This window comes from Aethalodelphis obliquidens, unplaced genomic scaffold (genome assembly GCF_003676395.1).
Source record: "Aethalodelphis obliquidens isolate GAN/ISIS:26980383/991018 unplaced genomic scaffold, ASM367639v1 scaffold37, whole genome shotgun sequence".
Classification (NCBI taxonomy): domain Eukaryota; kingdom Metazoa; phylum Chordata; class Mammalia; order Artiodactyla; family Delphinidae; genus Aethalodelphis; species Aethalodelphis obliquidens.
In genome coordinates, this window is record NW_020837981.1 from 16,265,628 (window position 1) to 16,291,644 (window position 26,017).

Below are 26,017 nucleotides of genomic sequence, written 5' to 3' on the forward strand. Positions count from 1 at the left end.
AAGGCCACAAAAAAAAAAAAAAAAAAAAAAAAAAAAAAAAAAAAAAAGCTTACTACTAGATTCTTTAAAATTTTTAAAATTTAAAAGCAAGCCCCAATCTCAATTTTCTTCATTCTATTAGCAGGTTATGGTGACTAAGGGGTAAAGGGAGCACCCAGGAAGAGGAAACATAATTAATTACAGTTCTTACTAGGAAATATATCTCTTCCTGTTATTCCAAGTGTTTCCCAGTACATGCTTAACATGGAAAAGAGTAGAGATATCAGTCTGGGCTTTAAACATATTCATATCTAATACAGCCTGTCTTTGATTGTAAAAGTGAAGATTTTTTTATGAGAATTGATTAAGGATGACGTGGAGCTGATAAAAATGTTTTTCCCATGAATCTTCTGACAATACTGAGCTGAACTGCTTGAGAATTCATTTCTCAAACAAGAGGCAATTTGCTTTAATGCTATACATTAATTCATGTATAGTAAATATAGTACTTGATAATAGGTCCCTAAGTCTGAAGAATTCGGCCACATAAAACAGTGGTTACAATTATTAGATTTGAATTCCATCTGCTTAGTTAACAAAAAACTCAGCTTCTATAGTAATAAGCTAAATGAGTTCAAGTTACTTAACCACTGACATTTAATAATAGCTACTATTATTGAGTTCTTACTGTGATTGGGCTTTGTGTTAAGTGCTCGACTTATTCATGCAACGTAAAGATGAGGGAACCTAGGCACATAGAAATTACACAACTTGCCTAAAATCTCAGGGCAGAACTGGGATTTAAAACAAAGTAATCAGAATCCAAGAGCCACATAACCACTGTTGTATCCTGCTGTTGACATTGCAATTACAATTAATGAAGCCAAGTCTTGATAATTCATGATAATAAGGATTAGATGGGTGAGTGAAATCAAATAAAATCATAAATGGCCCTCAAATCTCATTTTAGTTTGGGTTGAAGTTTCTGTTTTCCCAATCAAAATCTCTAACCAAACTGTTTATTGGTAACAAAATTATCAGGTTTATCCTTTTTCTAAAAATTGTGAAAAATTTTTCCTTCCAATTTTATTGAGATATAATTGACATATAGCACTGTATAAGTTTGAAGTGTACAGCATAGTATTTGACTTACATACATCATGAAATGATTACCACAGTAAGTTTATTGAACATCCATCATCTACATAAATATGAAATTAAAGAAATAGAAATTTTTTTCCTTCTGATGAGAACTCTTAGGATTTACTTTCTTAACACCCTTCATATATAACATACAGTAGTGTTAATTATATTTATCATGTTGTACATTGCATCTCTAGTACTTATTTTATAACTGGAAGTTTGTACCTTTTGACTACATTTATCTAACCTCCTAATGCCCAACTGTGAAATTCTTAATAAAAAAGAAAAGGGCCAAAAGGCAGACAGAAAGAACTTTATAATGGGTAATTTATAAACTGGATAGTCTTTTTTTTTAATTGATTTTTAAAAATTTAATTAAATTTAATTTTTTTGGCCACACCACATGGCATGCAGGATCTTAGTTCCCCGACCAGGGATTGAACCCATGCCCCCTGCAAAGGAAGCTCAGAGTCTTAATCACTGGAATGCCAAGGAAGTCGCTGGATAGTCATCTTGAATAATGGTTGGTGGCTAAGCATCCTTAGAAGAACTCGGATGTGTAAACTCACCTTTCATATATTCTTAGGATAAACCTATCTGACCATTTTTGACATTTGAACTCATAGATGTCTTGGGCCATCATCTAAATACAGTAGCAAGTTAAATTGTCATCACAGACTACTATTTGAATAGGAACTTTTACTGGATACTTTCTGAATTTTGTAACTGAGAAAATAATTTCTTAAGAGTAAAAAGTCAAAATACAAATATAGGGATCAAAATAAAAAGTTGTGTGATCATGGCTTTTTTGGGAAAAACTGACACCCAGCTTCTTCCTTCATTCCATTCAAATTGGATTCCTTATTTTATTTTATTTATTTATTTATTTATTTTGCGGGACGCGGGCCTCTCACTGTTGTGGCTTCTCCCGTTGCGGAGCACAGGCTCCGGAAGCGCAGGCTTAGCGGCCATGGCTCACGGGCCCAGGCGCTCCGCGGCATGTGGGATCTTCCTGGACCGGGGCACGAACCCGTGTCCCCTGCATCGGCAGGTGGACTCTCAACCACTGCGCCACCAGGGGAGCCCTGGATTCCTTATTTTAAACATTGATTTTTCTTTTAGGCTGAACAAATCCTGGCAGAATTTAAGGTCAGGGCCCTGGAATGTCACCCTGACAAGCATCCTGAAAACTCCAAAGCTGGTAAGTATTTAATAATGGCTGTTTCTCATGAAAATGTAGAGCATAGAGATCTAAAATGGCTTTAATAGTAACTTCATTTTCTTTTATCTATTTACACTCAAAATTATTCTTTCATTCAATGTCAAAGAATATTTTTGCACTATCAGATGGAAGGTGAGGAGGGAATTGGGTAAGGTCTATCTTTCTAACAGTAGTCATTTGATATTCATTTATCTTTCTGCTATAATGTTCTGCTTTATGGTTTCAAATCTGTCCAGTTTATGCTTTATTTCACCAGTTCTCAAATGTTAACATGACTTAAATATGTTTGTAACCAGGTGGCTGTCTTGATGAGAACCTTGCTGTGTTTTCTTCATTTTGAAGACCTGAATAGGTCCATATATATTATATAATAATATATTCGCACATTTGTTTTTTCTTTATCATATTTTACATTTCATGATCATAAATTTATGCATAAATGCTTTTGTGTATCTCAGCTTGAAAAAATACAAGCAAACCAATAATCCTTCCTTAACCTGTTGCCCTCCTGCTCCTTCCCTATCTCTTGCCTTCCCTTTAGAGCCAAACTTCCTGAAAAAGAAGTCCACAGTTGGTATCTCTACTTCCCTTTTGCCCTTTTCAATTTATCCCAGTCTTCCTCCTCACCTTTCTAGGAAACAGTTCTTGTAATAGTCACTAAGGACTTCCTGGCTGCCAAATTCAATGGCCCACATTGTAGTCCTTACCTTCCCTGAGCTTGCATCAGAATTTGGTACTATTGACCATGATCACCTTTTTTTTTTTTTTTTTTTGCGGTACACAGGCCTCTCACTGTTGTGGCCTCTCCTGTTGCGGAGCACAGGCTCCGGACGCGCAGGCTCAGCGGCCATGGCTCACGGGCCCAGCCGCTCCGCGGCATGTGGGATCTTCCCGGACCGGGGCACGAACCCGTGCCCCCTGCATCGGCAGGCGGACTCCCAACCACTGTGCCACTAGGGAAGCCCCATGCTCACCTTCCTGACACTCCTTTTTCTTAGCTACCGTACGCCCTTATGCTTTTCCTCCTACTTCTTGGGCTGCTCTTTCTGTCTCATTTGTGACTTCCTTCCCTTCTGTCCTAAGGTTCCCTTCTAAACTCTCTTCTGGGTTTACTCCCCATTTTTTCTCTGGAGTTTTGTCCAAGTCTGTGGTTTCAATCATCAGCTATTTGTTGATGGCTCTCCAATCTATCCTTAACTCAGTTCTCATTCCTCAGTTTCAGACTGTAGCTTCACCTGCTTCTTGGAAATCTCCTTTTGGAGACAATTCAAAGTCACTCTGTGAAAAACTGGACTTGTTATTCATCCTCCTCTCACCTCTTAAAATCATGCTCATTTTTCTATGTTTCCCCATCTCAATAAATGGCACCACCATTCATTCAGTTGGTCAGGCAAAAACCTGTCTCCTTCCTCTGCCTCACATCTACATCTGATTGACTACCAAATGCTGGTGATTTGCCTTCCTCATCTCTCTCCTGTAGGTCCTCTTCCCTCCATCCTCAGAGCCACTGCGGTAGGTAAGCCACTATCATTTCATGCCTGAATCCTTACAGGACTCCTTTAATTGCTTCACACTGCAAATAGTGGTCTTTCTTTCTAGTTATGGAAAGAAATGAAAGATTTAATATGTATAAAACAGTACAAAGAATACTATAACAAATGCCCATGTGTGTATCACACAGCTTAAAACTTTACCAGTGCAGTTAAAATCTCTTGTGTATTCCTACCCTGATTTTACCCTCAGGGTAGGTAATACTATCTTAAATTTGATGACTATGTTTACTATATGTACATACTATAGGTATGTGTATAGTATGTGTATAGATGTGATTTTTCTATAAGGAAAATATTATGATTAAGACCTGTCTATAACTCCATATTTCACAAATGGTAAGACCCAACCCCTCTTCATTAAAAAAGTTTACCTTATCGTAAATCTCTTAATTACTTTTCTATAGAAATCATTGATCCCTTTGATTTGTATAAACAAGTCATTTTCCAGTGTATGAAGTCATCTTTTGTTAGATACTTAACTATTATTTCTGCTCATTTGACCCTCCTCCTTTTTCTTGGCCACGACACATGGCTTTCAGGATCTTAGTTCCCTGACCAGGGATTGAAGCCAGGCCCCCTGCAGTGGAAGCATGGACTCCTAATCACTGGGCCACCAGGGAAGTCCCTCCCCTTTTTCATTAAGGCAATGTGAACAAATCATAAGTGTAAACCTGATAAATTTTTGTCCACATATAACCAGTTTAACCACTGCCCAGATGAAGATGTAGAACATTTCCACCACCCCAGGGAAAGTCCCTTTTCATATCCTGTTCAATGTCAGCACCCTCTCCCATTTTTGGATCTTATCATCATTGATTAGTTTTGCCTAGTTTTGAATTTCATGTAAATGGAATCACACAGTATGTATTCTTTTGCATGTAGCTTCTTTCGCTTTACCTTATGTCTGTGATATTTGCCCGTATTGTACGTGTAGCGATAGCTCATTCTTTGCCATTGCTGGGCCTTTAGGTACAAGCCCCTTCATGCTGTGCTCCCCCCACTTATCTCTCTATCCTCATTTTCTCTCCACCACCATGCTTACAACCCCATGTTTCAGCCACTCACAACTACCTTGGTTCCTTGATGTGCCCTGCTCTCCACTCTTTAGACCTTTATACCTATTGCTTTCTCTGCCTGGAACATCCCCGAGGCCTGCCCACATCCCTGCCCTGCTTTTGATTGGTTGGGTCATGCTCCTGATTCAGGTCTCAGCCTAGCCATCACTTCCTCTGGGATTTATGTGTGCCCCAGCTACCCAGAGCACCCTGCGTATACGTCAGGTGGCCAACTGTGTATCATATTGTCCTCTTGTTGACAATTTGCTTATTAGTCATACTGGAAGCTCAGTGAGCCTGGCTTCCTGCTTATCTCCTTCAAAGTGGTATGCCTTGCACCTAGCACAGCACCTGCAGTGGAGGACAGCTACTTTGTGCACATAATTTCTTGAATGAGTGAAAGAATGAACTTGTGAACATTTCTGTAGGAGACATATGAATTACCTCTCTAAACTAGAGTTAATATTAAGATAGATGTCCTAGCATAAAAGTATAAAAATTTGATAAACACTTAAAAAACCCACCACCACAGATTATTCTTTAACTGGGTTCCTCTGCAGTAAAGCATGGCTTTGAGTTGTTTTTCTGTCCCCAGCAAACAATTTCTATTCAGGGTGCATGATGAATCATTGTGCAATCATTGCCATTCTAGTTGCCATAGTGTTAGGAGTTTTCATGTACGGGCTACCACAAGGCTTCTTGTTCAGGGAAACACTGGACTGTGTAAATATTGTTTAAAATGAAAAGGTACACAGACATCAAAATCTTCCCTTGTAAGGCTTGCAGTAGATAGATGATTCAACCTTTGGGTAGAAACTGCTTTGAAATCTGTTTAAGCATCCATTTCCTTAATTTGGATTAATATGGCTTTCTGAAAGTTTAAGTGGTTCTTTACACACTTGGAGAAGGGTTAAGGTTACTGATAAAAATATTTAAAAATGTGAAACAAAAATTCACCCTGATGCTGATTTTAGCTTGACTGAAATCCAGAATATATTGGACAGATTTTGAAACATATTTCATTAAGGTGAAAGGCTAAGCCTTTAGAACAACTGCAGGTAGAAGAAATTAAACTTGTATATACACTTTTTTGGTTTGCTAAATGTAGTCTCAACCGCTGCCACTGAAATGACTGATTTGGTAGCATGACGGAGTAGTAGATATGAACACAGGTTTGTCTGTCTGGATTGCTCCTAGCTCCCACTTATGAGCTAGTTGATTTTGGGCAACCTCTTTGAGCCTCAACATACTCCTAGGTAGAATGGGTAGACTAATAGCATATTATTACTTCATGTGTTTGCTGTGAGGATTAAATGATGTATCTTGCATGTAGGAAGAACTCAATGAATGTTGGCAATTATGAGTCAGTGGACTTTCTTTCCTTGTTTTTATGCAGCATTCCAAGATAAAAATTTAACAAAATGGGACAGTTTTCTCTTTGTAAGTAAACATTAGATCATTCTCACTCTCATTAAAAAAAAATCTAAATCTAAGGCTTTTAGAGATCTTTGCTCTGCAGTTATGGGTGATGGAGGCAGGACTGGTTGTGCTATAGAAATTGTGTCACTGAGATCAAAAGCCCCTGGCTGGTACTCATGCCAGTCCTATGTGCACATAACAGTAATGGTTTCAGGCCAATGCTTTATTAACTTGTCTTTGAGCCTGAAGAAAGGGATTTCAAACTAAATTAAGGACCCGTGAAATGGTATTTTTGTTATTGATTTGCAGGCTTCAAAGACATTTGAATATTTGAAGAAGGGGAACTCTTTGTCTCTTACTGGCTGAAATATTTCGATGTTTCAATGTTTTTGTACTTTAAAATCTCTTTATTGCTTTTTCCCCCTTGGAATAAAAATAACATACAGTGTTAAATAATGTTGAAAGTGAAAGTCTGCTCTTATCTCTTTTTGCTAGAGAACCACTATTAACAGTTGGTGTATTTTCCTCCAGATTGTTTTCAAAGCATGTCCTGATATCATATTATTATTATTATTTCTCAAGTAATTGTAAGTGGTCTACATTTAAATTGTGGCTATAATAATAATAATACAAATTATACTATGAAATATGAATTAAAAGAACCTCGTATTTTCAAAGTAGACCTAGGAGTTAAATCAGAATGTCTCTTAAAGGTTCCATCATCATTTGCTTGTATAAGCTTATAAAATGAGATCTCTCTTCCCAGAACTGGTATATGTTTATCTTGTATGATTCATTTGATTAGTGGATATATTAAAGGACAAATATAAATCCAAACTCACTTTTATTAAATGTGGTGAAGGGTATGGAACAAGGAAAAGGCCACCTAACAGGAAAGGTAAGGTCTCTTTTGCTTTCTGCTTATCAACTGCTGTTGAGGGATTGATATTAGAATAATTCTTTCATTCCGGAAACTCTGGAAAATGAGGCCAACAATAATGTGCAAACAGAAGGTAAATCATAGATAAAAATGTAAACCTTTACAGCCTCTGCTCTAGTAGTAACTGGCATGTGCATCCATGGTGATAATTTAATGAGCTTTTTATCCTGTTGGAAAAAGTGACACGTCATTTATACATTGGGACATTTACACTGTCGTCAGCAACAGGAAGGATTTTACTCACTGGAGCTAGCAGCTATTGCAAGATGTTTTTTATGTGTTTGTTTTCCTCAGGTTTTTTTTTTTTTTTTTTTTTTTGCGGTACGCAGGCCTCTCACTGCTGTGGCCTCTCCCATTGCAGAGCACAGGCTCCGGACGCGCAGGCTCAGTGGCCATGGCTCACAGGCCCAGCCGCTCCGCGGCATGTGGGATCTTCCCGGACCGGGGCACGAACCCGCGACCCCTGAATCGGCAGGTGGACTGTCAACCACTGCGCCACCAGGGAAGCCCCTTCCTTAGCTTTTAATAACCCCATCTTTAGGGTCTTCCCTTTAATCTATTAATTCCTACTACCTCCAGCAGTGATATTAAATATTCAATGACCTATTACGTACCTGTGCTGCCCAGCTTTGGACAGGGTCCTGGAGGTGCCCTGCCATGGTTGGCAGTACCTCTGGCTGCTGGAGGAACACTTGAAGTGGTGGTGTTTGGGGGATTAAAGCTCAGGAAGAGCAGCTCTGTACCAACTGAGGTACAGAAGTATTTCAGTAGTTTCACAATTGGTATGGTGGTACCATCAGTATTGACTGTACATTTGCCCTAACATCTTCTGTACCAGAGGATATTGACTACTTCCTGTGAGGTATTTTTAAGCACCATCAGGATAATTTTAATTATTTTTCCAAGTCATACTATTAAAACGTGCCTAATTCACAAAATGTTTTAAGGGCATGTGTCATTTCTTTGGTGCTTAGAGCTCAGGGAATAGCATTATATGAATATCTTTATATTCACATCCAAATTGGAAGCATTCACTCATTCATTCATTGAACAAATACTTTTTGAGCACCTACGACACTGCTCTAGTACAAGGGATGCAGCAGAAACAAAACAAAGTCTCTGCCTTCATGGGGTTTGTATTCTCATGGAGGAGACAGATCATAAACAAATAACTATATATAATGTCAGGGAGTACTATGAAGAAAAGTAAAGCAGGGCAACGGAGATAAAGGAATGGGGCTGATGGAGTGGGCAGTTATTTTATGTAGCATGGTCAGAGAAAACTCCATCGACAAGACAACATCTGACCTGACATCTGGAGGAAGTAAGTCATGTGAGTGCTTGGGGTGAAAGTCTTCTCGGTAGAAAGGACAGCAAGTGCCAAGTCCTGGGGCTGGAGTGTGTCTGGTGTACTCAAGGAACATCAGGGAACCTACTATGGCTGTAGCAAGGGAGATGGGAAAAATAGGAGAAATAGGAGGGGACTTTCCTGGTGGTCCAGTGGTTAAGAATCTGCCTTCCAATGCAGGGCACGCGGGTTAGATCCCTGGTTGGGGAACTAAGATCCCACATGCTGTGGGGCAACTAAGCCCACGTGCCACAACCACTGAGCCCGTGCACCACAACTAGAGAGCCTGAGTGCCACAACTACTGAGCCCATGTCCCACAACTAGAGAGAAGCCTGAGCACTGCAATGAAGAGCCCGTGTGCTGCAATGAAAGATCCCGCATGCTGCAACTAAGACCCGACACAGCCAAAAATAAATAAATAAATAAATATTTAAAAAACTGAGGTCAGAGAAGGAAGAGAGGGGCAGAGGGCAGGCAGAGCATGTCAGACCTAGTAGCCACAGTAAGAATTTTCAATTTAATTCTAAGAGAAATTAAAAGTCAAAATGGAAGTAATTTTGAGCAGAAGAGTGACATTATGTGACTTTTTTTTTTTTTTTTTGGGCCGTGTGGCTTGTGGGATCAGCTTCTGGGATCTTAGTTCCCCGACCAGGGATTGAATCCGCACCCCCTGCAGTGAAAGTAGAGTCCTAACCACTGGACCGCCAGGGAATTCCCTATGTGACTTATTTTTAAAAAGATCACTCTGACTGCTGTGTAGAGCACAGACTGAGGCAAAGGCAGGGAGATCAGTTGAGAAGCTAGTATAATAATCCAGCCAAGAGAGGATGGTGGCTTGGACCAGAGTGATGGCAGTGGAGGCGGGGACAAGAGGTCAGGTCTTGGATACATTTGAAAGTAGAGCCAACAGGATTTGCTAATGAATTAGAAATGAAATGTAAGAGAAAGAGAAGAGTCAAGGATGACTCCAAGTGTTTAGAAAACTAGTACAGTATGTCCTGACTCCCCATGCAGAACCAGTCTTGCTTCTATATTTCTCTTTATCACACTGTATTGAAATGATTTGCTTATAAGTCTGCTTCCTTACTAGACTCTGAGTTTCTCAAGGGTACAACCTGGATCTTAGTGATGAATAAGGAAGATTTTTATTATCCCTGGAGATTAAGGAGAAAGTGGAGATTAGAGGGTCATATGTATTGCAGGAAAATGGAAGGGGCAGGAAGGTAGTCAAGTGTAGCCTTCCTAGCTGGGGAGCCTGGCAGGCTTGGGTTTGAATTGTGGCTCCATCACTTGTAGCTTAGGGACTTGGGGCAAGTTATATGAACCTCCTTCAGCCTTAGACTATGTAAAATGTGAATAATACTAATAATATCCACCTCATAAAATTGTTGTGAACACAAAAGAAACTCTATATTCATTAGCAATCACTTCCCATTTCCCCCTGCCCAGCCCCTGGCAATCACGAATCTAATTACTGTATAGATTTGTCTATTCTGACTATTTCATATAAATGGCATCACACAGTAAGTGGCCTTTTGTGACTATCTATCTTCTTTCATTTAGCATAATGTTTTCACGGTTCATCCATGTTGTAGCATATACCACACTTTGTTTATCCACCTGTTGGTTGACAGACATTTGAGTTGTTTCCACTTTTTAGCTAGTATGAATAAAGCTGCTATGGGCATTCATATACAAGTTTTTATATGTGTGGACATATGTTTTCAGTTCTCTTGAGTATATACTTAGGGTTGAAATTCTTGGGTCAAATGGTAATTCTATGTTTAACATTTTGAGGAACTACCAAACTGCAGTTCAAAGCAGGAACATTGTTTTACAATCCCACCTGTATGAGGCTTCCAATTTCTCCACATCCTCACCGACACTTGTTATTATCTATATATTTTTTTTCGGTACGCGGGCCTCTCACTGTTGTGGCCTCTCCCATTGCGGAGCACAGGCTCCGGACGCGCAGGCTCAGCGGCCATGGCTCACGGGCCCAGCCGCTCCGCGGCATGTGGGATCTTCCCGGACCGAGGCACGAAACCGTGTCCCCTGTATCGGCAGGCGGACTCTCAACCACTGCGCCACCAGGGAAGCCCGTATTTTATTTTTTTGATGCTATTGTAAATGGAATTGTTTCCTTAATTTCATTTTCAGATTGTTCATTGCTAATGTATAGAAACACAATTGAGTTTTGTATATTGGTCTTGTATCCTGCTCTACAGAAAGTTTTAACTTCACTGAGGAGCAGAAGACATATTGGAAGTGTTTCCAACAGGTCTTCAAAAGTTTCTATTATATGCCATCTGGTCAAATAGATCAGTGACAAAGCTACCATTTATCAACCACCTACCATGTTATTTCCTGTGTTTAAAACCTCCCAGGAGCTTCCCATTGCTCTTACAAGAAAAAACAGACCAGAATCCTTAGCATAACCTCTAAGGTCCTGGGTGACCGGGTCCTTGTCTACTCTACAGGCCCACCCCTCATTGTTCTTCCCCTGACCCGTGTCTTCCTGCCAAACTGGCATCCTCTACTTCCTCTAAATAAACATGGTTTTTTGTTTTTTTGTTTTTTTTGCCTTAGAGTCTTCATTTACTCTGTTCCTCTAGCCTGCTCATTACCCTCTATCACACTACCACTAGAAAAGGTAGTTTTCTTACTAGTAGACAAGATTGTAATTTTCCCAATGTTTATAAACGTCTATCCTGTGAGGTAGATTATTATGTCTATTGTTCACATCTGTGTCATCAGCACCTGGGAGAGCACCTGGCACATCACTGGAGCTCAGTAAAGGGAGTGGATAAACAGTGAGCCAGGTACATTATGTACAAAATCTCACTTGTCCTTGTGATGCACTTTACAAATGAGGAAACTAAAGCTTGATGAAGTGAACTGGCCCAAGGTTACACAGCTGGTAAATAACAGAGACATATTTCAGTGAGATCAGTTAGACTGTATGGGAGTTTAAAAATAACTCCTCCGGGAAAGTAGTGCTCATTTTAAAATTTGTTTTCTAGTGGAGACTTTTCAGAAACTGCAGAAGGCAAAGGAGATTTTGACTAATGGAGCAAGTCGAGCCCGCTATGACCACTGGCGAAGGAGCCAGATATCGATGCCATTTCAGCAGTGGGAAGCTTTGAGTGACTCGGTGAAAACGGTAGGTTTCTCTCTGGGATTAACTGAATTTATGAAGCTCAGGCTGCCCCTGGATTAGACTCACATAGTAGCTTAAAGAGTCAGCAGACAAGAGGAGAGAGAAGACCAAGAGGCTGGTAGTATCTAGATATAACACAGTGTCCACAAAATCCTGTGAAGGGAAAGTCAGTACATCAGGGCCAGAAGAGCCTCTGACTACATTTGTCAGTCTCTTTGGCTGTTTGATTCAGTATATGTATATGCTCCCCGTTATCATTTACTGTTTTATACATTCTGATAACTGTGCTTCTCAAGTTGTTCATATAATACTGCCGAACCTTGAACCATTGCAAATTCATATTCTCCATCTTTTTAGTTCATATGAGCCTGTTCTCTTCTCAAGGCTTAATAAATTCAATAAAAAATAGGACCTGGGCTTCCCTGGTGGTGCAGTGGTTGGGAGTCCGCCTGACGATGCAGCGGACACGGGTTCGTGTCCCGGTCCGGGAAGATCCTACATGCCGCGGAGCGGCTGGGCCCGTGAGCCATGGCCGCTGAGCCTGCGCGTCCGGAGCCTGTGCTCCGCAACAGGAGAGGCCACGACAGTGAGAGGCCCGCGTACCGAAAAAAAAAAAAAAAGGACCTAATTAATCAAAGAAAGCTGTAAATTATTTGTAAATTATTCGCATTATTAATTCTGGTGAAAGAATTGTTGCATAGATGCAGAGAGACTTTTTAAACCATTGTGTTATTTTCCTTCATGGCATTAGAAAAGGTAAATACAAAATAATCTCTGTAATTACTGTGTTATGTATTTATTTTGTTCTTCCATGGACCTTTGTAGAGAAAATATAATTTTAAAGGTTTTTATATTCTTTTTTTTGTGTGTGTGTGGTACGCGGGCCTCTCAGTGCCGTGGCCTCTCCTACTGCGGAGCACAGACTCCGAACGCACAGGCTCAGCAGCCACGGTGCACGGGCCCAGCCGCTCCGCGGCATGTGGGATCTTCCCGGACCGGGGCACGAACCCGCGGCCCCTGCATCGGAAGGCGGACTCTCAACCTCTGCGCCACCAGGGAAGCCCAGTTTTTACATTCTTAGACATGATTTATTTTCTGGCTTTTTTTTTACAGGGACATTTTTCAATAACATGAGACATAGAATGCATAAGTTACCTTATAAGGAAGTCTTAAGGGACATATTAGAATTAGTGTATAAAGTGATTCACATCTCTTGAATTATAGCTCTTCAAGGTTACATTTAGATTCCTTCTGGATAGTTTTTATTTTAAGGAGACTTGAGCAAATTGTTTTGTCACTGATAAAAAACCTGCAACAATGAGGGAGGGTCTTTGAAGTAATGGGGAAGAACAATGAAAAACTCTCAAGGAATGTAGTTAAAGCTACTCTACATAACATGTAAACTGTTTTCTTAATCTCATTTTGGAATGCAGTGTATATTCAAATGGTTTAAGGTGGGTTAAGTACTTATGAAGGACTAACCATAAGATGGTTGAATATATACACAAAATAACTAGAGAGAATCTCTAAAAAAATAGTGACAGCTTCACATACACAAAAATAAGATTTTTTTCTTTTACATTGTGTATATCCAAAATTCCTTGTTAACACTGACTAAATAAACATTGTTCTGCCACCTCTACATAACTATTTCTAGTCTCTTGAGTGCTACACACTGTAACTGCTACTGAATTAGTGACTCTTGTTATTTTAACGCCTTTTGATTTATAGTTCATTTTGCTTGATGATCCACTGAACTCTATTACTTAACTTTAACTGCTAATATCAAGTTAGCTGTGGATTTTTCAAAAACTCTTCTCCAAGCCCCTGCTCTAATTTATATTGCAGACGTCTTTCCATTAAATACTAATGTCCTGTCTCCAAACACATCGTTTCTGCTTAGAATTTAGCTTAACTATGAACTCTTTGAGGTCTTACAATAATTACATATCAGATCTTACTGGCTGCATCATTAGTCTTGTCAGCAAACTTGAAATATTATGCTGGGCTAGCATTTGGTTCAGGATTTATTCTTATTAGTGGTACAAAAATGATGAGATGCATATCCTATTTTAAATCAGCAGTGATATTTTTCCTTGCACAGTCTTCTTTGGGCTCAACCTTGTCGTTTCTGACTTACTTTTGTTCTATTCCTCAGTGAACTTTGAAACCCCTATACCAAATTTCATGTGTTTTGTACCTCATTCGATAGATTTTCCGAAACTTCCTTTCATTCCTTTCTGTTCTAATCCTCACAGTGACTTCTGCATGTGAAAACCTCACCTCTCTCTATAACATTTTAGTTGTTTTTTTGTGTGTGTGCATTTCATCTGTCCATCCTTTCACACTCACTACTCTAGAGAAATTAATAACAATTGCCATACCTAGTATTGCTCATCACCTATTAGATCACCATCTTTTTGTAGATAAACATCACCATTAGGGTGTTTGGATTAGGTATATTACATAGGTCATTCTGACAATAAAATGGTTATAATTTAGGATTATAGGTGAAATTTTAGGTGACGTTTATCTAAAACACATCTGCATGTTCTCTTGCCCTAAAAGTGCAGGACAAATCACAATGTACTTTTGCAGCGTCACACAGGTTCATAATACAGGAATCTCCTTGGGAGAATTCCTCAAATGAACCATAGCTTCAGGGTGGACACATTTCTATCATCCAAGAGTGATGAAACTCTAATTGGTATTTTTTTTTCCTAACACCAAGTCCCTGTCACTTCACTAGCTATTAAGTTTTCTTTTCCATTTTAGAAGTTCCTCCTGATAGTCTAATTTGTAAAAATATTTTAAGAATTCATTCAGGTCAGTGAATATGCTGGAAATTTAAGTCTAGATATGTGATGCTGGTTTAAAAAAAGGGACTATGAAGTGAGGACTTCAGTAACTGTGGCCTTTGGGATCTTGGAATAACTTGAAAACAGACACCTTTCCAGCTCAAAGAATCTTAGAGAAATCCTCCTTGTCTTGCTAAATGGTTTTACCCCAAGGGATCCAGGGTATGAATGGCTCTCCCTCTTGCTCCAAAATATATGGCTTTAGGATGGTTGTGGGAAAATGGTTGCAGTCAAAATAAAATTCTGAGAAAAAATTCTCATAAGTCGTTAAAAATGTCCCATGCTGTACCAATTGCTACAAATGCTTTCAAAGTGTTTACTATAGGTCAGTCATTAACCCTCACCACCCATCTAAGGCAGACTGTAGGCACTTTTATTCCAAAAGAAAAGTACTGAGGCAAGAGTTGAGGGCTTCCCTGGTGGTGCGGTGGTTGAGAGTTCGCCTGCCGATGCAGGGGACACAGGTTCGTGCCCCGGTCCGGGAAGATCCCACATGCCGCGAAGTGGTTGCGCCCGTGAGCCATGGCCGCTGAGCCTGTGCTGCGACAACATTGAGAGGCCCGCGTACCGCAAAAAAAAAAAAAAAAAAAAAAAGTTGATACATTGTATACAGGCCACCTAGCTGACCTGTGATACATACATCTAACGTTTTCAGCTCTTGATACATTGTATACAGGCCACCTAGCTGACCTGTGATACACACATCTAACGTTTTCAGCTCTTTTCATTAACTTTCTCAATATCTTTCCCCCTCCACAAACGAAGCCACTGGCCAGCCTCCTCTATTCCGCTCACATGTAAAAAACCCAAGAAACTAAGCAAACAAAACAACAAACCAAACCAAGCAGATTATATTTTACACTAGCTGAGGCCATTGCCTCTTTTTAAAATTAACATTTTTATTTTGATATAAAACCTACAGAAAAAAATGCTTAAAACCTGCATTTACAGTTTAGCAAGTGGCTGTGAAGTGTATACTCTGTATACACCACCCCTCACCCCAACACACATATTACTGGCACCGAGAAGCTCCCTCCTTATATTGATATATTTTGGCAACCATAACTCAATCTAATTTTTAAACTCTAGTTGTACATATGTATAATCTTGTCATAGAAAATTTAGAACACACCAAAAAATAAAAAGAAAGAAAAGAAAAAATAACTTCACAATGCTGCCATGCAAAGATAACCCCATTTGTATTTTGGTACATTTCCTTCCAGTGTTTTCTGTCCTTCATTTGTTAGTGTGAGAGCCGGTTACACTGAATGGTGGCAGTAACTGCTTTATGGGGTCTTTTTTTGGGGAAGAGGATTCAGGATGACGCTCCTCTGCAGTTGGGGAGAGATAGGTTGAATGTGGGAAGAAGTGAGTTTTCAGGTTGGATTAGGGCAGAAGGCTTGAATATACTTAAGGTTTTAGGCTGTGTACAGGCTATATTGCCCTCCAGTCTGTATATTTTATGTATATATCTATATATTTATATATCTATATTTGAATATATCTTTCCAGCTTTTAATTTAGTTGAGATCATGCTATTTGTGATCATATTGGCTATTATTTATAAATACCATGTCATTAACATTTCCCAATTCTCTTAAAAAATGATGATGAACAGATTTATTTAAAAGAGTCCAAGAAGGCATTTTACCCCTTTGTACTTTCTTTGTACCCCTTTCTTCATGGTGAGGTACTTCTCCTGGCTCCTGCCTGTGTGCACAGTGTTAATGCTCCTGAGACAGGTCGTAAGAAATTGTGGTATCTCTCTAAGCTCTTTAAGGTGCTAGTGATCTCTGCCCCTTCCCCGCCACCTCCCACTTCCCACCTCCCTCCACCCCACGGAGCGAACTTGGCCAAATACACACATAATGGGCCACCGCCTGCCTACGTTGATTTGTTTAAACTAGCAAATAAAGTGGTGCTCTGGGGAGAAGCTGGCAACCGCAGTATTTTGAGATAGTTCAGACCTCAGTGCGCTAAAGATGAAAAGCCCGATGCCCCTTGCAACATGGGGCACGTGTGTAGCAGAGGCAGTGGCCCCTGCCATGGTTTGTGGCACAGTTTTTTTTTTTTTTTGTGGCACAGTTTTTAAATGTCACAACTTCTGAGCTTATTCGCTAAGCCTTGGACTTTAGAAAAATCAATGTTTTATTTGGTTTGGTTTCTTTGCTTTGCTTTTATTCTGTTTTTTTTTGCAGCACAGGAAAAGAATATCCTGGATATTAGGAGGATAATATATTCTGGGTTTTAAAGTTGCCCAAATATGTGGCTTATGGGTTTTTCTTGGGTTTCTGAGCAACAGAGGTAGTATGTTACTGTTCAGCAGTGCTTCAGAAATAGCACCCCACAATATCCAGATGAGGTTTCAAGAAACAGTTATGTTTATTATTTTGGTTGATGTCAGGGCTAATTATTCTACTTGAAATATTCTTGACACAGCAAACTCTCACTCTTTCTTACTCTGTATTCATCTATTTGTCTTTTCATTTATCTACCCATCCATCCAATTTTAAACATTTTAATAGGAAACACAGGGAGTTTCCTGACGGTCCAGTGGTTACGAGTGGTGCTTTCACTGTTGTGGCCCAGGTTCAATCCCTGGTCAGGGAACTAAGATTCTGCAAGCCACACAGTGCAGCCAAAAAAAAAAAAAAAAAAAAAAAAGACAAAGGAAATACATATACAGGACACACGTGAAAAAGGTACAAAAGGATGTATGGGGAAAAGTAATTGTCTTGTGCTTTTGTTCCATTTTGAAGATCCATTTTTCATTTTTTCCTCACTCCTAACACTACCATCAGAAGCCAGAGCTAGGCTGGAAAAATTACACCATTAAGTTACTTGGCAAAGGACCACCACCCAAGTATATTGGACGCAGTTCTAGGATGTCAGGTTTCTGGGGGGTGTTTTCAAGTGTTTTGGATATTGTGTTTGTCTAAAAATATAAAAGTTTTACCAGAAGTTAGTGGGCAATGCCCAACACTTGATTTATGGTCCCTGATTTTTTAAAATTGTAAATTAAAAAAATATAATAAAACAACACTTTTGTTAAAAAAAATCAAAATAGTACAATAGGATATGTAATAAAAAGTGAGTCCATCCTTATTCCAGACTCCAGTTCTACTCCCCTCTCTCAAAAAGCCACCATTGCAGTTTCTTGTGTTTCCTTCCAGAAACCTTCCATACAGTATACACATACACATTCATATTATTATTAAAAAATGGAAAGATATTTAGAAAGTTCTCATTATTTTGATGATAACTGGACTTTAAGTGAATCCACTTAAAATTAGGACAAATATTTCACAGTAAATATTGACTGACTTTCTGCTTTGTGCCATGAGTTTTCTTAAAGAGAAGATGTATAACCCAGAATTCTAATATTTGCCAACACTTCATTGATCATGGCTGGATGGAAGGTCACAATAGTAGAGTGGGGATAGTAGTTACAACAGTAGTTAGGTTTAATCTCTGGCATGGCTCAAGGTACACAGCCCAGTTGTCTGTTTTTTGATAGTAAAATACACAGAAAACTTACCATTTTAACCATTTTAAAGTGTACATTTCAGTGGCATTAAGTACCTTCCCAATGTTGTTTACCCATCATCACTATCTAGTTCCAGAACTTTTTCATCACCCCAAAAGGAAACCCTGTACCTGTTAGCAATCACTCCCTATTCCCCTCTCTCCAGCTTCTGGTAATCACTAATCTGCTTTCTATCTGTATGGATTTGTCTATTCTGGAATTATACAATATGTGCATTTTATTTCTGGCTTCTTTTACTAAGCATAGTGTTTTCAAGGTTTATCCACTTTGTAGTACTTTCCTCCTTTTTTATGGCCAAATAATATTCCGTTGTATGAATATGTCACATTTTTGTTTATTCATTCACGAATTGATGGACATTTGGATTGTTTCCACCTTTTGGCTCTTGTGACTAGTGCTGCTATGAACACTTGAGTTTAAGTTTTTCTTTGAACACTTGTTTTCCATTCTTTTGTGTCTAGGAATTGAATTACTGGGTCATATGGTAATTTTATGCCTAATTTTCTAAGAAAACATCTCATTCTTGGAATCTCTCTGATGCTGGTCCCTTTGCTTTCTACCAGGATATGGATTTCTCCTTATATCATTAGTTTTCCAAATCAGTGAGGATTAATTGATTAACATCTGAATTAATTAATATCTGGCTAATAGTCAAGTCTAACATTTTGTTAATCAGCACTATAATAGTAGGTTAGGTGTTACCACATATTGAACTTTAAATATAGAAACTATATAATATTGATTTTATATTATACATCTGCTTTCAATTAATGTAGTCAATGCACTGGGCTACCAGAGGTAAAAAAGATCTGATGTTGGAAGAATCTGACCAGACTCACACCGATAAAACTGAAAATGAGGAATGGAATGAGCAAAAAGAGATAAAGAATGAGGAGTTCGGTCCAACCACAGAGAAAATGGAGCAAAAAGAATCCAAATCCATGGAGAAGTCATTCTCCTCACAAAATCCAGATTCTCCAGGTAAGTCATGTCATGTAGCTTTGCAGAACAGAGAAGGTGTGAAATTAAAAGGCTCGTTTTATATTGTATTTATTCTCAACCTTTCCAGCTACATAGTAGTGCCAAATATAAGGGCTGGTTTAGCACCTTAAAAGATACTTACCTAGCATTGACACAGAAACTAGAAGATATATTCCTTAATACATTCCTTGCAAGGGAAAACTTGAGACATTTCTGGGATCGTCATCCGCTTTACTAAAACAGTACTAGCTAACATGTGTTGGGAATTTACTACGTGTAGTTCTTTACTTTACATCTATTATCTTGTTTAATATTAATTTTACATATATTAATTTATTTAATCCTCATTACAAGTTTGTGAAGTTGGTACCAATATTATAAATTTATTTATTTGTTTTTATTTTTGGCTGTGTTGGGTCTTCGTTGCTGTGCGTGGGCCCTCTCCAGTTGCGGCCAGTGGTGGCCACTCTTCGTTGTGGTGAGCGGGCCCCTCACTGCGGTGGCCTTTCTTGTTGCGGAGCACGGGCTCCAGGCGTGCGGGCCTCAGCAGTTGTGGCACACAGGTTCTAGAGCGCAGGCTCAGTAGCCATAGCGCACGGGCCCAGCTGCTCCATGGCATGTGGGATTTTCCCGGGCCAGGGATCAAACCCATGTCCCCTGCATTGGCAGGCAGACTCCCAACCACTGCACCAGCAGGGAAGCCGAAGTTGGTACCAATATTATTCTCATTGTATAGATGAGAAAACTGAAGCCTAGAGAGGTTGAATAATTTTCTCAAGGTTATCCAGCTTGTATGTGGCAGGGAAGAGGTCTGAACTGAGGCAGTTTGGTTGCAGAGTCTGCATTCTAAGGCATTGCACTATCCTGAGAAGATACCTTACCTGTAAGTAGATTTATAGACATCTGACCCATGTATATATCCATTGAAGCAGGGTATTACAGAGGTTAAACTCTCGGCTCCCCAGCTATACTACCTGGGTTCATATCCTAGCTCTACCATTTATTATCTGTATTACTGGGTAAAAGTTACTTAACTTCTCTACACTTCAGTTTTCTCATCTACAAAATAGAGATCAGAATGGTACCTTCTCATAAAGTTACCATGAGGATTAAATGAGACGATCCATGCAAAATGCTTAGCACAGTGATTTGCCTACAGCAGGCCCTGGATAATTGTTAGCTGTTGTTATCATTTCTTTGTCTATCTGGCCATCCCACTGTATTTATCTTGTACAGATGTGTTATGTACACACACGTTAACTGTCCTCCAAATTCTTGATTCTCATGGTTGTGATACAACACCCCACTAGAATTTAGCCTTTAAGTAAAAGGTTCCTGAATGTTCTCGAACACTTCTTACAAAAAAGAAGATAATTCGATAGTTTGTGGTGAACTATATAGTCTTTCTAGAGACAGTCACTTCAAAACTCTCTCTGGGGAGAACTTTTACATGCTCACTACTTGTTGGGAATAAAGATTCTTAGAGCTTCCTTCAGGTGCCTCTGCTGGTTACCCAAGAGATCCTTTCATAGAGCCTGCAGTTGACTGCATCAGCCGCATAACTGGCAGTGGTTATAATATAACAAACCAATCAAAGCAGAAGCTCGAATGTCCTAAAAACAGTGTTTTAGGCAAACGTACCATACAAACACCCACCCACAGGCATTCACAGGCAAACACGTGAATGTTTCTCCATTTAGCCTTGGAATGTTCAGATCTGGGCTTCCGGAACCCTTGGGGCCTCCCTGTGACTATATGTTTCAGATTCAGACCTATTCTGAGTTCACCAGAGTTGAGGGGGTTGATCACGTCAGATTCTCACACTGAGGCCCCACTTAAATCCCTTTCATAAGATTCTATAAAGTTCTCTTTCTTTTCAAAAATAGTTATTTAGATATTTAAAAACCCCAAAGTAATATGAGCTTATCATTAAAAATTCAAAGAATCACATATAGACAACAATTTAGTGTCTACCCTAGTCTCATCCTTCTCTGCTTCTACTTCCTGAAGTAACCAATGCAGATGCCCAGGTGTGTCTCCTTCCATAGCCTTTGTTTGTCTATGCTAACAAAGGCATGTATAAGCATATGTTCGTTTGTGAGGGCTTTACAAATAAAGAATGGGGTTATACTGTGCACATTCCTCTCTGTTATACAGTAGCTAAGAGCACAGACTCTGGAACCAGAGCCTAGCTTTTCCCACTGATGAGTTGTGTGACCTTGGGCAAGTGAGATAACCTCTCTGTATTTGCATTTTCTTATCTCTATATATTAGTTAAAATGTTTGTGTCTACCTCTACCTTGTAAAGTCTTTTTTTTTTTTTTTTTGGCTGCGCTGGATCTTTGTTGCTGCGTGTGGGCTTTCTCTGGTTGCGGTGCGGGGGCTTCTCATTGCGGTGTCTTCTCTTGTTGTAGAGCAGGGCCTCTAGGCATGCTGGCTTCAGTAGTTGTGGTGTGCGGGCTTCAGTAGTTGTGGCTCACGGGCTCTAGAGCGCAGGCTCAGTAGTTGTGGCGCATGGGATTAGTTGCTTGGCGGCATGTGGGGTCTTCCCGGACCAGGAATTGAACCCGTGTGCCCTGCATTGGCAGGTGGATTCTTAACCACTGCGCCACCAGGGAAGCCTTTTTTTTTTTTTTGTAAGGTCTTTCTGAGAAGTAAATAACATATGTAAAATATTTAGACCTGGTACATGGCCATTGCTTTTTTTTTTTTTTTTTTTTTGCGGTATGTATACCTTTCACTGCTGTGGCCTCTCCCGTTGTGGAGCACAGGCTCCGAACGCGCAGGCTCAGCAGCCATGGCTCACGGGCCCAGCCTCCCCGTGGCACGTGGGATCTTCTCAGACCGGGGCACGAACCCGTGTCCCCTGCATCGGCAGGCGGACTCTCAACCACTGTGCCACCAGGGAAGCCTGGCCATTGCTTTTTTAATGTTAGCTTTTATTACTATGGGACTCCTCCTTAGACCCTTATATTTAGAATGAACTCATTAGAATGAACAGCTGATAAATATTCCACAGTGTAGATATATTGTAATTTACTCAGAACAAATTGTGATGCCAGTTTTGATACCCTCACATTGTGAAATGTATTCTCTTACTGTGGTTGAGGAATGAAGCAGAGGGGGTGAGAGGAGGGAGGATCACTGTTTTGAAAGCTGTTGTTGGAGAATAAGAATTACGCAATTTTGCTGAAAGCTGCATTTACCAGTATTTTCTTAATGTTGTTTAAGAGATTATTGGCTGTTCTGAGTAGTGCCTTAAAGTTGGGGTTTCATATGCCAAAAGCACAGTTGCCTGATTATTTATAATTTCATTTGACTGCAGTGTAAATTTTTATAACATCAGCATTTAAGAAATATTATTCATGTCAGCTTTACCAAGCCCTGAGTGGCTTCCCACATAACTTTTCAGCATTTTTGTTAATTTCCTCAAGCAGTGCTTGATATTTACTTTGAAGTTTGCCTTTTGATGCCTCTCCTGTGATGAGCTTCTATTAAATAGTCCCCATGATTTTCTGATTCTTCATTGCAACCAGGAAAATAAGGAGCATGGCATCTGAAAACCCATGTGCGAGACAATCTTACTTTTACTTTCTTTTCATTTAAATATGCAATAAATGTGCCTTCTGATGAATACAATTCTAGAATCAAACATCCTGGAGTAAAATAAAAACAAATGTAGCAGATGCTGTTGATGTGCTAACATATCCTCTGGGCATTGCCAACCCTACTGCTCCCACCAGAGTGCTTTCTCCGGCAGTGGGGCCGGCTTGGCAGCAGTGAGCGGGCAGTTAAGTACCAGGGAGTAAACACGCTCTGGGTGTAGCCATCAGATGATAATGAATGGGAGTGGGAGGCTAAATTCCCCAGCGCCTTCACCCCTCAAGTGGAATAACTCTCAGGGGTCTTTACAGACTTGGTTCCTTTCCCTACCAGGGTCTCCTGGGATCAACTCCCCAAGTTAGCCACTTGAATTCAAGTTCTTGTCTGGGGTCTACTTCTAGGTGGACCCAAACTCGAAAACATCTTTTCAAACTACAGAAATAACATGTATTTAGTGTAGAAATGTGAGAAAATATGGTCAAGCAAAAGGAAGAAAATACAATAACTTGTAGTCTTACCACTTAGGGAAATATGTATTATTGTTATTTTGGTATATTTTAAGATATGTTAGTATACCTAAAATGAAAAGGATATTACTGTACATATTTTGTGTGTGTGTTTCAATTACAGGTTGTCAGAAACAATTTCCTTTTTGCTTTTTCCCCAAATGGCAATTCTTTAGATTTTTTTCTCTGATAGTTCTAAAGAAAGTGCAGATCCTATTTTCCTGGGATAATCACTGTCAACTATTCTGTGTATATTTTTCCTACTACATATTTAGATAATATTTCAAATATCGATGGAGGCATATTTAATATATTATTCTGTAACCTGCTTTTTCATCAGCAATATTATAAAAGTAAAAAATGATACAAGGCATACTTGTTCATCGCAGAAAAATAAGAAAATACAGATAAACAAAAAAAGAGTATAAAAAATGAAAATCATATCTATTCCAACTCTTCAGGAATAGTTACTGTTAACATTTAAGGGTAATTACTTAGAGACTTAAAAAAATTTTATATAAATACCCATGTAAATATGAATTTATGAATGAGATCATGCTGTCTAAACTGTTTCGTAACTACCAGTTACTTAGCAATATGTTACGAACATTTTTCTATGATGATAAATATTAAAACATTGTTAATGACTATATCAAAGCCTTTTAACCAATTTTCTATTACTGAAGATTTAGACTATTTCTTTATTTTTTAAACATTTACAAATGGTATCATAATAAACATCCTTAGAGTTAAGCCCTTGAGCACATCATGATTATTTCATTAGGATAAATTTCTAGAAGTAGAATTATTGGCTTAAAGGTTTATACATTTTAATGAGTTTGATAAATATTGCCAAATTGCCTGCTAGAAGTTTTGCCAGTTTACACTTCCTCCAGTAGAGAATGAAAATGACCTTTTCTCTAATTTTCCACAAAGTTGTTTATTAGAATTTAAAAAAAAATCTTACTACTGTGGAATAAATTATTTGTATTTCCAGGGATTCTTTCCATTGACCGTCTACTTTTGACAGCTGTTTGAAAGTAGTTTCTAATTTGCTTGCAGATGAATTGTCAAAATTCCCACCACTGGAAGTATCTATAAATATCTTTTTATTAATAAGCATTTAAACACGTAAGGCCCTCTCATCCATATAAACCAATTCCTGTTCATAAGGATTCAATAGTCTGCTTATCCATTTCTGTAAGATATTAATAATTCATACCAAAGACTTACCCTTACATTTCACTTATTGCAATGAAATCTAATCAACAAGCTGTTTTACTATTATAAATAAGCTTGACTTTTCCTACCTCTGATTTTAAAATATTCTCTTCTCTCTTCTACAGGTTTTTCAGATGTGAACTGTTGGCACCTTCGTTTCCGCTGGTCTGGGGATGCTCCTTCAGAACTCCTGAGGAAATTCAGAAACTATGAAATATGAAATGTCCCTGCTCCACAGTGGGGAGAAGGAGAGGGAGGGAGGGAGAGAGACAGAGAGAGAGAGAGAGAGATCATTCCCTGCGCTGCCAACATACAGCCTTTGTTCAAATCTTAAAAATGTCATGTTTGTGAATTGCTGAGTACAAATTAATTCCTCCATCCTTGATCCTGTTCTCTCAATATGTTTTCTAAACAAGAAAATTTTCAGACTAGTTTCTTTCAATATTTGAGTAAATTACGGCTCTTAGATCCAGAGTAGATTGTATTATGTGCGTTTTCCTGTTAATGTTATTTATAGAAATCCATTAAAAATCGATCTCTATATTTAAATATTTTATTGATATACCATGATCTTTATGAGTGCTAGATGTACAAGAAATGTTTTCTGACTCTGGATTTAAAATGAAATGTGAAATTACTTGTCTAAACTCCATTGAATAAAATAAATAATTTTCCCAAACTTCATAATGAATTTATAATTCAACTGTATTTTGAAAATAATTTGAATAAGTATTTCTACTTCAATCTTAATAATTATAAATTTAAAAGGTTATTATTCATTTGAGAAAATGTCTTTACAAGATTTATTATATAGCAGGTGATAAACTTATAAACTATGTTCTAACTATGAAAATGGGCCTGTTACATAACACATCCTTTTTAGGTTGGAATTACTAGGTTTGCCATGTGTAGTCTATGGTTATTTTTTGTTTGGAAACAAGTGAATGAAAAATTAAGAAGAAAGATGATTTTAGAGCAGGGGTTGCTTGGTCAAAACAGAGTTTTCACTGGTCTATAGCAAAATGAAAAAAATACAAATATAGGAAGTTTTTTTTTTAAAAAATAAATCTATTTATTTATTGGCTGCGTTGGGTCTTCGTTGCTGTGCGTGGGCTTTCTCTAGTTGCGGCGAGCGTGGGCTACTCTGTTGTGGTGCGCGGGCTTCTCACTGTGGTGGCTTCTTTTGTTGCAGAGCACGGGCTTTAGGAGTGCAGGCGTCAGTAGTTGTGGCGTATGGGCTTAGTTGCTCCACGACATGTGGGATCTTCCCGGACCAGGGCTCGAACTCGTGTCCCCTGCACTGGCAGGCGGATTCTCAACCACTGCGCCACCAGTGAAGTCCCAGGAAGTTTCTTTAAAAAGCAAAATTATTCAAAAATTATGTCCTTCCTACCTTTGTGGTTTAAAATGTGCTTTTTTAAAAAAATTATTTATTTATTTATTTTTGGCTGTGTTGGGTCTTTGTTGCTGTGCGCGGGCTT

The 26,017-nt window shown here is 38.9% G+C and overlaps 1 protein-coding gene across 2 annotated transcripts in view; it reads left to right on the forward strand.

The window, feature by feature from the left end:
- The window catches only part of DNAJC12 (DnaJ heat shock protein family (Hsp40) member C12), a 34,069-nt gene extending 8,846 nt beyond the window's left edge, over positions 1–25,223 (forward strand). Inside the window, exons 2-5 of one of the 2 annotated variants that reach the window (XM_027130125.1) lie at positions 2,245–2,323; positions 11,684–11,823; positions 19,002–19,206; positions 24,662–25,223. In XM_027130125.1, the coding sequence (XP_026985926.1) occupies positions 2,245–2,323; positions 11,684–11,823; positions 19,002–19,206; positions 24,662–24,756 (519 nt within the window). In that variant the 3' untranslated portion in view covers positions 24,757–25,223. The remainder of the gene's footprint in view (positions 1–2,244; positions 2,324–11,683; positions 11,824–19,001; positions 19,207–24,661) is intronic. The other variant, XM_027130126.1, reaches the window with a different exon arrangement.
- Positions 25,224–26,017: the final 794 nt, after the last annotated feature.